Source organism: Zootoca vivipara, chromosome 5 (genome assembly GCF_963506605.1).
Source record: "Zootoca vivipara chromosome 5, rZooViv1.1, whole genome shotgun sequence".
Taxonomy (NCBI): domain Eukaryota; kingdom Metazoa; phylum Chordata; class Lepidosauria; order Squamata; family Lacertidae; genus Zootoca; species Zootoca vivipara.
Window position 1 is genome coordinate 23,833,288 of NC_083280.1, and position 13,127 is coordinate 23,846,414.

Genomic DNA, 13,127 nt, shown 5'->3' on the forward strand with positions numbered 1-13,127 from the left:
TACCACAATGAAAGCAACAGAAAAATCAGGAACTTTGCAAACAAATTCTTTTATAAAGTGCTTATGAAATCTACAAACATGATCAAAACTAATTTAAAAAACCGAAATCAATACACATTCTACCGAAAACAAAGGGGGGGGGGAAGTCACCCTTGTGCATTAAATAAAAAAAATGGAAGTGCCTTTTTCGTAAGTAGTTTGGTCCAGTGCAGTTCTTAAGAAAAACAAAACTTGTTTTCCACAAAAAGAAAGGAAGGATTTTTAATCCTGTAGAGGGGAGTGGGGAGTGTTAATACCCTAAAAGCACCAAATCCATATATTCTTCAGCAACAAATGTTCTTCATATAATCCCACATAATCCATACATTTATAATTAGTTAAGTGCAAAAACAAAACAAAAAATCGCCTATTTCTTATATATTCACATCAGTTGCAGCACAAAAAAATGGGGGGGGGGAGAGAGAGATAATTAGTGCAACAAATTCTGCTTCCCTATTCAGTGCAAACACGTTGTCTTATTTCCATCTTCCAGATTCAGAAGTTTGAAGGATGACCATATGGATTCACACCTTGCTGTGGCTGGTTACCTAGGAAACGGGGGTGGGGGGAGAGAACATGCCCAAATGTTAAAATCCTGTGCCAAGTTACTGAAGTCAATGAGATTCAATCCCAGGTTAATGTGCGGAGGAGCCCCACTGATTTCAAAAAGAACGTATTGGCAAGTACAGATAATAATAATAATAATAATAATAATAATAATAATAATAATAATAATAAAATTTTATTTATACCCCGCCCTCCCCAGTCAAAAACCGGGCTCAGGGCGGCTCACACCAACAGAATTACAATAAAACAAAAACAATTAATTAAAATACAGATTAAAATACAGTATTAAAATTTAAAGTGCAGCCTCATTTCAAGTAGTCCATAAATCCAAGCCATGAGGGAGGAAAACACAGGGGTCAGGCTGAGTCTAACCCAAAGGCCAGGCGGAACAGCTCTGTCTTGCAGGCCCTGCGGAAAGATGACAAATCCCGCAGGGCCCTGGTCTCCTGGGAAAGAGCGTTCCACCAGGTTGGGGCCAGTACTGAAAAGGCCCTGGCTCTAGTAGGGCCAGATAACTGGTAGCAAATGGTACCCAAACCAAATACATTACAACTCTGCATTTTCGGTTATTTAATGGGGAATAGAGGCCACCTAACGACTCTCAGCACCCTTAAACTATCGTTCCCAGAAATCTTTGGGGAGAAGCCGTGACTTTTTAAAGTAGTATCAAGGCATCTTAAACCTATGGTGTGAAAGTGCCTTAGTTTCAACAGCCATCTAGAATCACAGCTAGTGGTGAGGTTGATCCTACAAATGAACATTTCAGTGCACCGTATCTCCCATGAATGTGTGTGGATAGGTGCTCGGGATGTCTTATCTCTGACAAATATCTTCCATCAAGTGTAAGCTCTGTTCATCAAAGCCCTGTTGCAAAAAAAAAATGGCACCTGAGGATGCTGTGTCAGAGTTGCTGCGACAGAATTATGATAAACGTAAAGCAGGGCAGTTGAACACGTAGCCCACAACACTGGCCATCACCCATGTGTTGTGGTATGTCACGTGCTTGACGACCTCACCCCGATTTTATTTTATTTTTTTTGCAGTGCCAAACAGCAAAACCAAGGACTGCTGCTACATATGGCTGGCAGTGGGAAGCATTTGGCTTCATTTGTAGACGTCGTGTGATTTAGAACCAAAGAAAGGAGCACATTTCGTGGCTTGCAAGTGTCTGGTTTCGCTGCCCTGGTTTCCCACCTTAGCAAGTACAGGCAACTCCCAGTTTAGGCACATCCAAATGATGCACAATTGCACATACACGCATGGCGCCGAATTTGGAAGTAACCCCATGCCGTCATGAAAAGGGGGGCAGCAGGAGCAGGGTAGAGGTGGAATGGGGTGGAGCTGGCCAGAGTGGGCTTTTGTGTGCTCTCCTGACACATGTGGAGGTCCGGAACAGAAGCCCCTCCGCAAAAGTAGGATTGCCTGTAACAATTCCTCTCCTTTGGGAACTGTAGCCCTGGAGAAGCGCAAGTTACTCAGTTGCTTCTCTCACACACAATTGCCAGTTAAACCGGTTTTAAAAATTTGACCAACTATTTTGAGTATTCTGGGTATGAGCTATACAACTTAGATGTACATCCATGGCAGATCATATCCAATACCCAGACCTACTTTTTAAAGTAGTATCAAGGGATTTAAAACTGATCAACAGCATCCATGCACGGGGCGATTTTCAGGTTATAGGTCTTATCACCAGAACTGACTACATCAATATTTATTACTTACAGAAAGTTAACCGGCATAAAATGTACTTCCCAGCTGTAGAAACACAAAATACTTCATCCAGTGCTGCATACTTACTTGACAGCTGTTTTTGGAGTTGCCTGACGAGGGCAGCTGTCTGTTGTTGCTGTTGTGTCTGCTGCAAGCCTTGTCTTGGAAACTGCAATATTCAACACCAGAAAAAAAAAATTCAGCAACACACTAGCAGGTATACCTACAATGCCTGCAATGTATTCTTGCCAGCCTGAGAAGAAAGATGCCACTTTTGAGAGTAATGAGAAATAACCCTTTCAATCTAGTCTAGGTTGCACATTAAACCTGTGACTGAAACCAAACTTCTCTTCCCCTTGGAGGAATCCAGGTGAAACAAACGGCTTGGCCTGGTAGACCAGGCTTCAGATCTCAGTTCAGTTCAGGTTCAATTCAGTGCAAGGATACTGAGCCACACCTGTTTTGGTGAAGATATTACTGTGTAGAACAGCTTGGGTATAAGAACCATGTGAGTGAAGAGGCAGCCCTCTTTTAGTCACACAGGAAGATGCAATATAAAAAACATAGCCTCCAGCATTTCTCCGATGAAAATAGGGATGTGCCATTCCATAATAATGATTTTACTATTTATACCCCACAAATCTTACTGGGTAGCCCCAGCTATTCTGGGCAGCTTCCAGTATATATAAAAACATAACAAAACATTAAACACTAATAAAACTTCCCTATACAGGATTGCCTTCAGACGGCTTAGGGGTCGGATAACTCCATACCCTTCAACATTTCTCCCATGAAAATAGGAACATCCTAAGGAAAAGTGGGACATTCGGGGATCAAATCAGAAACTGGAACGGCTTCTCTAAATCGGAGGTGTCTCAGGAAAATAGGGACACTTGGGGGGTCTGTAAAAAGAGGGATCAAAACTCAGTCCCATCTTTACAACGATCTATCAGATAAAGGCATCAGCAAATCCAGTGCTGTTCAAGTCTGCCATTGCTTGCTCCAGCCATGTACCTGAGAGGGAAGTGGTATACTCTCTTGCCATCTCTGTCACACAACTGCAAAACTTCTCACATTCTCAGCTGGAAGCTGAAAGTGGTGGTCTTAAGTAAGAAGCCAGGCAGGTAGGCGCTGGCTGAGGGCAAACTGAGGTTGTTGGGGTAGTGCCTCATTTGCCCTAAGGACAAGCCTACACCAGATTTGGAAACACTGGATTTAGAGACAGGTAGTTGCAAAGAATTATCTTGGACACTGCATGAACCTTCCCCCCCCCATTAGTTTCTCCAAACAAGTCCAAGACCCTAGAAGGGGAGCCAGGGATGAGAGGAACTGGCAACTTTGCATGCCTGGAGGAAAGAGAAAGATTATGCCAAGATGTTGCGATGCTATTGTGAATCAGAAAACCTTGAAAACCCATGTGCTCCATTTAACAGAGTACTGGGCTTGGAGAGCTGACTCCAACCCAGTTTCTACAGTGGGGCTCCTTAAAAAGCACCAGAGAGCTATAGGGTTAAAAAAAAAAACCTGCAGCTAGACTGGCTTCAGGTCCTTCAGACATTATATCCTATGTCAAGTATGATGGTGGTAGTGATAAAACTTCACACATGCAATACACATGTATTTGGGAGTGCTGGAATAAGGGATCACCTGGTACTCTTTTTTTATTTTGTTTTCTAAGAAAGAAAATTAGAAAGTTCAAGCTTTAGCATCTTTTTCCTATGTTCATTCAGAAGATAATGGATCCCTCTGGAATTGTTCTTTCAAGTTGTTGGAGGATTCAGCAACTGGAGCTGTGTTCCCAGTATTTTATTGGAAGTTTAGAAGCCTACATTCTCATCCAGCTAATAATATTTTCCATACATTCAAATAATAACTTATACATTCATATTCCTTCAGAGGAAGTGTTCAGCTGCTGGAAGCATGTGTACATATAATGAAGCTGATAATGAAAATAAAACCCACTCTATATCGGGTATCATATATGCAAATAAACTTTAAAGGGGAAATGCAAGCTGAGTTTGAAAAGAAAACAGAGATATTTCAGTAACAATAAAGCTAATATAAGACAGTACAAAGGGTTCTCAGGTGGAAAGGTTGGCTAGTATACATGCATACCTCTCTCATTAGAGCACGTTTGACCCTTTTGCATGTCAATCTCTACCATGCAGCCCAACTGTGCATACATGAGAATGTGTGCATACATGAGAGTCAGCAGCCTTTATGATTAATGTTATACAAACTGCTGAAGCCCTCAAGCAATCTTCACTCACAGTCTCACTGAGCCATGCATGTTGTGGTGTTGTTGAGCAAAGCAGGGCTAACCTGATTCTGAAGGTCCAAAAGATCCATTCCATAGAAATCTGTGTCCTTTGCACTCAGAATATGAATTTCATGAAATTCTGATTGAAGGAACCATTTCTATAAAATGTACTTGCTGTCCTACACCTCCTTATACACAACATAGATGTGGATAAGAACACAGTTTTGTTATGTCCAATTGTCAGGGAAACACCCCCTAATCCCACTTACATTATTTCTGGGATACGTAATTCTTGGTGCATTATACCTTTCCAAAGTAAAACCTGATAGTGCATATTTTGGCTATACAATTGGTGAAGATTTATTAAAATAACAGTTTAACAATAAAAGTTTGACGGTGACATAAATTAGATTAGAAGCTTGTCCGTTGCAAGTAACCTGCCAAATGCTTTAAAAAGAGTTTGGCTGCCCTGACAAATACATGGAAACTCTGTCTAATGCATGTTTACCATACGTTATCCCCGTAAGTCTAATATACAGATTTGCTTTATCATTCTTGAGAATTACAGTTTTCTCTGGACATCTTCAGAATTGCATTTTTCATTATTGGGTGCAGATCAGTAGGGAGGCCGGCATGACAACTTAATGGAAAAAAAAGTATTTTTACTATTTTACAGCGGGCCAAAAATGTAAAGAACATTTGTATCTTAAAACTAGAACATGTGCCTAATGTGCTCTTTTGGTTTGATTTACTGCCTATGTTTAGGCAGTTGCCATAGATGTGTTAAGTTTTCAGCACGAATAAATTCACGTCCTGAAATTTAAAGTCAGATATTTCATGGGCTTTGAACTGCCTCCACAAACTCTTTTCAGGCAAGGGAGTGGGCGGGGGGGGGGGCACACTCAGTTTTAATGCTTGAACTAATGCTGTAAATCAGGGGGTTGCCAAGGGGGCCCTCTAGTTATTCTTGGACTACATTGCCCATCATGTCTCAACACTGGCCATGTTGGATGATACCAGCTGGAATCCAATCCTATTGTTGTTGTTTAGTCATTTAGTCGTGTCCGACTCTTCGTGACTCCATGGACCATAGCAGGCCAGGCACTCCTGTCTTCCACTGCCTCCTGCAGTTTGGTCGAACTCATGTTCGTAGCTTCGATAACACTGTCCAACCATCTCGTCCTCTGTTGTCCCCTTCTCCGAGTGCCCTCCCATCTTTCCCAACATCAGGGTCTTTTCCAGGGAGTCTTCTCTTCTCATGAGGTGGCCAAAGTATTGGAGCCTCAGCTTCACGATCTGTCCTTCCAGGGAGCACTCAGGGCTGATTTCCTTCAGAATGGATAGGTTTGATCTTCTTGCAGTCCATGGGACTCTCAAGAGTCTAATCCAGCACCATAATTCAAAAGCATCAATTCTTTGGTGATCAGCCCCAATCCTATTATGTGGGATTAATAACAAAATATCCAACCCCACGTGCCATTTTTCCGCCCAGTTTTTGGGTGCAGCACTTCCTTGTCCCTGGCAACATGTTAAGTGGCTACTCTACCTGAGGGAACTCAGCTCCACTTGGTGGAACTCATATGAGACATTTCATCCTTGTGCCCCAGGTTTCCTTGTGATGCCGTACTGAGATTGTCCGGTATCCCCTTTCCCACCACAGATATGCCAGAGTGAACAAGGGGTCCCTTTTGCAGTATAAGCTCCTACAAACAACAGACACATATTTTACACAAGAAAAACTAAAGAGAATGAATTAAGGATTATGAAACGGAACCCCCAAACCTTTCAATGTAAGCCAGAACTGTTCCCATAAACAAGCAGGGCAGGGGAACACTTGCATTCCTTAAACTCCAATTTTATATTCAGCGGAAAGTTACCTTCCACACTAATCTATGTAAAGATTGCAGCTCAGCTTTGAATATAAAAAAAATCAAAAATGGAAGAGTCCAGAAGTGGGGTGGGTTGTTTCACAAACCTATGTGAGCTAGCTGGGATATTAGAGCAGGCCAGCCAAGACCTACTTCCAGGAGAGAGGAGAAGGCGGCAAATAGTATTCTAAAGGACTTCTGGTAGAGCAGGCATCCCCAAACTGTGGCCCTCCAGATGTTTTGGCCTACAACTCCCATGATCCCTAGCTAACAGGACCAGTGGTTGGGGAAGATGGGAATTGTAGTCCAAAACATCTGGAGGGCCGAAGTCTGGGGATGCCTGTGGTAGAGCAACTAATACCAAAAATAGGTCACTGTGCAATTTTGCTTATTTGCCTTACCTCGGCTATCATTACATGTGACCGACTGCAATTGATAAGGGCATTTTGGCATCAAAAATACTTTAACCATGTAAATAATAATAATAATCTAATGGTTAATAATTTGTTCCAAAATTAAAATATGTACACTTCTGTTGGGAAAGCAGGACTTAGAGGAGCAGATGAAATGGTTACAGATGCCCAAACCAACCTACTTATATTGGATTAGTGCTTTATAGCTTGTAAAACAGATTGATAAAACAATCAAAACAAAGCTATCAAATAGACAACGGAAAAACACCTACAAAGAAAAATGCCAATGAGAACATAATTTATCCTTTCAATACAGATAAATAATGCAGTCTCTGAAATAGCGCATTCTCTGGGGGCAGAGAAGGGTGAGTCTCTAGTCTTAAATTCAGCAAAGGGTCTTCTCTACTATTTAATTTAAGCTCTGTTTGCACAAGCTTGGTTCTTGTTTCCCAACTGGTGATGCAATTCTATGTGCTTGAAAGAATATATTATCCTCGGGAGGAAACTAAACCAATATAACAACTAATTGAAAAGTTCCAGTTGAGCCTCCTTTGCTTCTGCTGCAGGTTTAGGAGCACAAAGCTGCAAAACCTTGAAGGTTCAAGGACTCTGGCCTCGTAGAGGGATTTCATTCTATGCAGTATTTATCGCATAGGATTATCCGAAGTTGGTTTAAATATTACTTTAAACTGGTCTAGTGATGGAAACGTGCAAGCAATTAGTGTTGGCAGGCATTTAGTGAGTTTGGACAAGGCAAAGAGCAAAATAATGCTGTGACAGCTGGCATTCACACTAGTAGGATGAGGGTGATAGATGGCTTGCGTGCCTGAGCAGAAGGAACCTTCCTTTGTGCTCGGGAAGCACATGTGATATCTCATAACTCAATGTGAAATTTAGAAGCTCTCTGCTACTGATGAAATGGCACGGAAAATCTGTTACCCTGAATATATATTCAGTAGATGGAACATGTGAAAATTCAGAATTCAGGGGAGATTTGGGAGAGGACCTCTAACCACCGGGCGACTACAACCCCTCAGTGACATGAGCATGTGCAATCATTGTTAGCACGCCCCACCACCTATAGGAATCCAGCAAGCTACCAGGCAAAGTTTGCATGAGCAAACTTTAGACAATTGAAAGGGGATGGCAGTTTCCCAACAAACCACTTATCTTCTTCTTACTCATAGCTGAGTAAGACTGCCTTCCATAAACATGGTTTTTTAACAATGAGTCCGTAAGTGACTGTGGAGGCCAATTCTGGATCCACACATCCTCCCACAGTGGGGACATTGGTTCCCGGGCGGGAGTTGATCACGGTGTGGATTTGCCAAGTCTGCCTTCCTCTTAGCACGTTTCTCCCTTGCGTTCCGGGTTCAAGTGTCTTCAAAGCCCACAACACCTTTGTTCTCCAACTGAAGCGCTCACAGGCCAGTGTTTCCCAGTTGTCGATGTTTATACTACATTTTTTAAGACTTGCATTGAGACAGTCTTTAAACCTCTTTTGTTGACCACCAGCATTACGCTTTCCATTTTTAAGTTCGGAATAGAGTAGTTGCTTTGGAAGACGATAATCAGGCATCTTATAATGTACTGGATATACTGCTTTTTGAATAATAATAATAATAATAATAATAATAATAATAATAATAATAATGTAGCTAGGGCCCAGAATGCTCCCTACTCCTCAACCTCTAGGATTTTCACCTCCAGTCAGACCAGAGAAAGCTGCTGATACTGTTCTCCACTTGTTCCTTCCAGCTGCCTGTATTCCTGTTTTTTCTAATCACTTGTTGCTGAGGTTGAGATCTTGCTAATGAACCATGTCAGCAATTTCCCAGACACTTGTTTTGAAGGTTTACTTGAGATTGTCCTGGGAGTTATCACTTCTTCCTGGATGGATCTGTGAGTGTTCTAATTTATTCTAGTCAACTCCTCCTCGTACTTTGTGAATGTTCAAGTTTGCATTATTTTATGACAGTGCTTGGAATTTATTACGCTCTTTTTTAATACACTGAATTCAGGGCTGTGGCAGTTATTTCACTCTCCAGTCTTTATGAGCTGTGGTTGCAAAATTTAACCACAGATGTATTTTTCTGTTGCTCCTCAGTGTTAACAACAGTTTACAGATGTGTACATACAGTAAAAATCATTGAAAATTCTTACAGATGATGTGTACACGAGAGAGCTTGGGACTAGTTTACTTGAGGAATCGCCTTGTGCCCTTTGTGGCAATTTGACCACTTCCATCTACAGAACTGCTGCTAAATGCAGGCAAGGGCTTGAGTTTTAAGTATGGCAGCACTGGAAGTCCCTACTTATTAACTTTAGGCAGGAACCCTCACTGCTTTAGACGCCTGTTTCAGCAAGCCAATCTGGACATGTAAACAAGTTATGCATATCTGTTTTCTTTTTTAAAAAAAATGTAGAGTGATACTCATTTTAAATTGCTCTGTGTACATTTCTTAGAGATTCTTTGATTAAGTGGTTTATAGTTTCTTCTAAATAAAAATAAATAAGTTCTCCTGTTCACCAGCTTCATTTTCCTTCTTCAGCATGTTCTACTTCAATCCACAGAATCACTATGATTCAGTTTCGTGTAAGTTATTTTTTGTCGCAATACTAACTAGCTGATTTCCATTACACTTGGGACTGTACACAGTCACTATGCAACACAATGTTAATAATAACGTACTCATAAAATGGTTTTGATAGTCTTGAAGGACTGGAAGTTACCAAATAAATCATATGCAATTAGACTGTTAGGTAATCTCTGTGTTATGCTAAAGTTGGGAAATGTCCTGTGATTGTACTGAGGCAGTCCTTGCATATTTAAAAACTTGAAACGTATCTTTTACTGAAGTGCCTATACCAACTGGTATCAATTAAGAAAAGAAAAATGTTGAACAGATTGCAAATCTAATTTCTTTATACTATCGCAGTTATTCTGATTTTAAACAGCCTAGTTAAGCCAGGTAAAAGTTGTAGCAGAGTTCACAGCTATACTATCCACCAGAGGGAGTCTTTATGCAAGTATTACACAAAACAGGCTAGTAGTAGTACCAGAAAGCCTTTGTACTGTAAGGCAGAGGTTTTCAACTTTTTTGTGTCCACAACTCCCTTAACCAACTACAGTGGTACCTCGGTTTATGAACACAATTGGTTCCGGAAGTCTGTTCATAAACTGAAGCGTTCATAAACTGAAGCGAACTTTCCCATTGAAAGTAATGGAAAGTGAATCAATCCGTTCCAGATGGGTCCGTGGTGTTCGTAAACTGAAAATTTGTAAACCGAGGTGTTCATAAACCGAGGTTCCACTGTACATTCTTTCTGCGGCACTCCTGTGGGGCTCAGGAGCCCACGTATGTCACCCCTTGCCTGCAGAGCTGGCAGCCTCTCACTCTTTTTCAAACACCCTCTCTTGTGGAGGGGTCCCTCAGACTCCCCAGCCACTCTGGGTGGCTTCCAACAGAAAAATAAAATAAAATAATTGATTGAACATTAAAAGCATCCCTAAACAGGGCTGCCTTCAGATGTCTTCTAAAAATCTGGTAGCTGTTTTTCTCTTTGACATCTGATGGGAGGGCGTTCCACAGGGTGGGCGCCACTACCGAGAAGGCCCTCTGCCTGGTTCCCTGCAACTTGGCTTCTCGCAATGAGGGAACCGCCAGAAGGCCCTCGGTATTGGACCTCAGTGTCCGGGCAGAATGATGGGGGTGGAGATGCTCCCTCAGGTATACTGGACAGAGGCCATTTAGGGCTTTAAAGGTCAGCACCAACACTTTGAATTGTGCTCGGAAACGTACCGGGAGCCAATGTAGATCTTTCAAGACTGGTGTTATGTGGTCTTGACGGCCGCTCCCAGTCACCAGTCTAGCTGCCACATTCTGGATTAGTTGTAGTTTCCGGGTCACCTTCCAAGGTAGCCCCACGTAGAGTGCATTGCAGTAGTCCAAGCGGGAGATAACTAGAGCATGCACCACTCTGGCTAGACAGTCTGCAGGCAGGTAGGTTCCCAGAGGCACCATTTGCCTGGGGAGCTTGTAGCTAGGGCTGCTGCAACAAACAGCTGTGCAAGCCTTTGGGAGGCAGAGACGCAATAGGGCATCAGAGGAGGGAGAGAAGGAAAGAGGTACAAAGTTCAGTGCCACGGCACCCCTGACCATCATTCAAGGCACCCCAGGGTTCCAAGGAGCACTGGCTGAAAACCACAGCTGTAAGGAAATGTTGAAGAATCGTACACCCTAAAGCTAGGCAGCACATTGCATACTATTGAAAACAGTTATCATGGTACTTATACTAATGCTAGATTAATAAATATAAATCCAATAATTTCCACTAGGTGATTCGCTCTGCCTTCCTGCAGACCACAGATGGAAATACAAGGTCATCATACCTGATCATTTTTTATACTTACTGAGCATGACTTCCCTTACCAACCCTGAAATTGCTCTCCAAGATCCCAGAAATTGATGGCAGGGATAAGGAAAGGTAGTAAGCTACATCACCCTGTTTTTCCATGTTGTTCAACAGTACAGAGCCCCCAGAACAAAGCCTATTATTTGCACGTCCACTTACCAAAGGTTGCTGAGGGTGCATTGCTTGGAGACTAAGCACCTGCTGCTGTCCTTGTTGCTGCTGCTGCTGCTGCAACTGCAAAAACATGACCAATGTGACTATAATACTACCTATGATGCTCTCACAGAAAGAACCAGCAGCAATAACAAAGTAGCCTTTAAGAACAAAGGGCTGTTGCTTTCAATAAGCTGTGTTCATGAACTGTGATAAGATCTTTTAAGGTTCCCTTCACCAATTGCATGTTATACTTTGAATTTCTAAAACCTAGTGCAGCTGGACAAACTTTCAAAACCATTTTCTCCCAGGAGATAAGTATTTAATGCTTCCTTAACTACACCCCTTGTCCTGTTATTTTAATTCAGCTATATACATGTTTTCACAACACTCACTTTTATAGAAAATTGCTGAAGCCCTTTCTTTGGAAAAGGTCAGCTACACATCAAGCAACAATTTAAACAAAATCATTTTTTGGGAATAGGGGTGAGACTTGAGTCTTGAGTCATTCCGGAAGTCCGTTCGACTTCCAAAACATTCGGAAACCAAAGTGCGGCTTCCGATTGGCCGCAGGAAGCTCCTGCAGCCAATCAGAAGCCGCGGAAGCCCCGTCGGATGTTCCAAAAATAGTTCGCAAACCAGAAGAACAGTTACTTCCGGGTTTGCAGTGTTCAGGAGCCAAAACATTTGAGAACTAAGCTGTTCAAAAACCAAGGTATGACTGTAGTCTAGTGCATGAGCTTTGTATGCATAAGGTGTCGGATTCAGTCATTGGCATTTCTACTTAAACAATTTCAGGAAGAACAACTAAGGAAGGCTTCTGTCAGAGACTTTGGAAGGCCACTAGCATTCAGACTACACAATTCGGGGCTGGATAGGACTAACGCTGTGGTTACATTCACACATCACAGTGAACCATGGCTTATGGATTACCAAGAATGAGCAGAGCACTCCCATTTTGCTCTTCCCTTACTCGTGAGCAGGACCAACAAACCTTGGCTTAGTGTTTTGTCTGAACTGGGAATCACAGTTTCCTTCACTTAAGCTACAGGAAGTCAGGAACAAAATGTGGCTTCAGGCGGTAGTTTGTCTTGAGTGAAAGAAACTGTGATTCCCAGTTCAGGCGTAATGCCAAGGAAGGTGATTTGCGTGTTCACAATAAGCTGTTAACTAGGGCATACTATGATGTGCGAATACATCCAGTATCCTACTAGTGGTTAAAATTTCATGGAATAGTGCACCTCACATAAACACACAATGACACAAAGGCAACAATTTTCAAACCTGAAGGAGTCTCTGTTGTCGAATTTGTTGCTGTCTCTGTCTCATCTGTTCCTGAGGCATCTGAACTGAGTTAAGGTTTGGGTGGGAAGCTGTGGTTGGCATAGCATCGAGTGGCCCTCCAACCAAGGGATTCTGCTGCAAAGGCTGATGACTCAATCTGAGCAAAAAGAATTGACCACACATCATTTACAGTTGTGAAAATAAAATGAGAGCCTGCCAGTTTTAATTTTCTAGACTTGCACGTTAAATTGAAACTTCAGCAGGGTATCAGCAGCCAAATGAAGTACGAGTGAAGGTTGCTGAAAGTAATAAAGATAGATAAATTGGGGGAGGGGGGGAATGCAAAATAAAGCTTCTCATCTAAGCCAAAATATATAAGCATCTTATTAACATTTCAATTTTTATATTCTTATA

The 13,127-nt window shown here is 42.0% G+C and overlaps 1 protein-coding gene across 1 annotated transcript in view; it reads right to left on the reverse strand.

The window, feature by feature from the left end:
• Positions 1–10,791: 10,791 nt before the first annotated feature.
• Positions 10,792–13,127, reverse strand: part of MED12L (mediator complex subunit 12L) — a 167,085-nt gene continuing 164,749 nt past the window's right edge. The window contains exons 40-41 of the mRNA XM_035132415.2: positions 12,714–12,870; positions 10,792–11,510 (exon numbers count right to left, since the gene is read on the reverse strand). Of these exons, the coding sequence (XP_034988306.2) occupies positions 11,271–11,510; positions 12,714–12,870 (397 nt within the window). The 3' untranslated portion in view covers positions 10,792–11,270. The remainder of the gene's footprint in view (positions 11,511–12,713; positions 12,871–13,127) is intronic.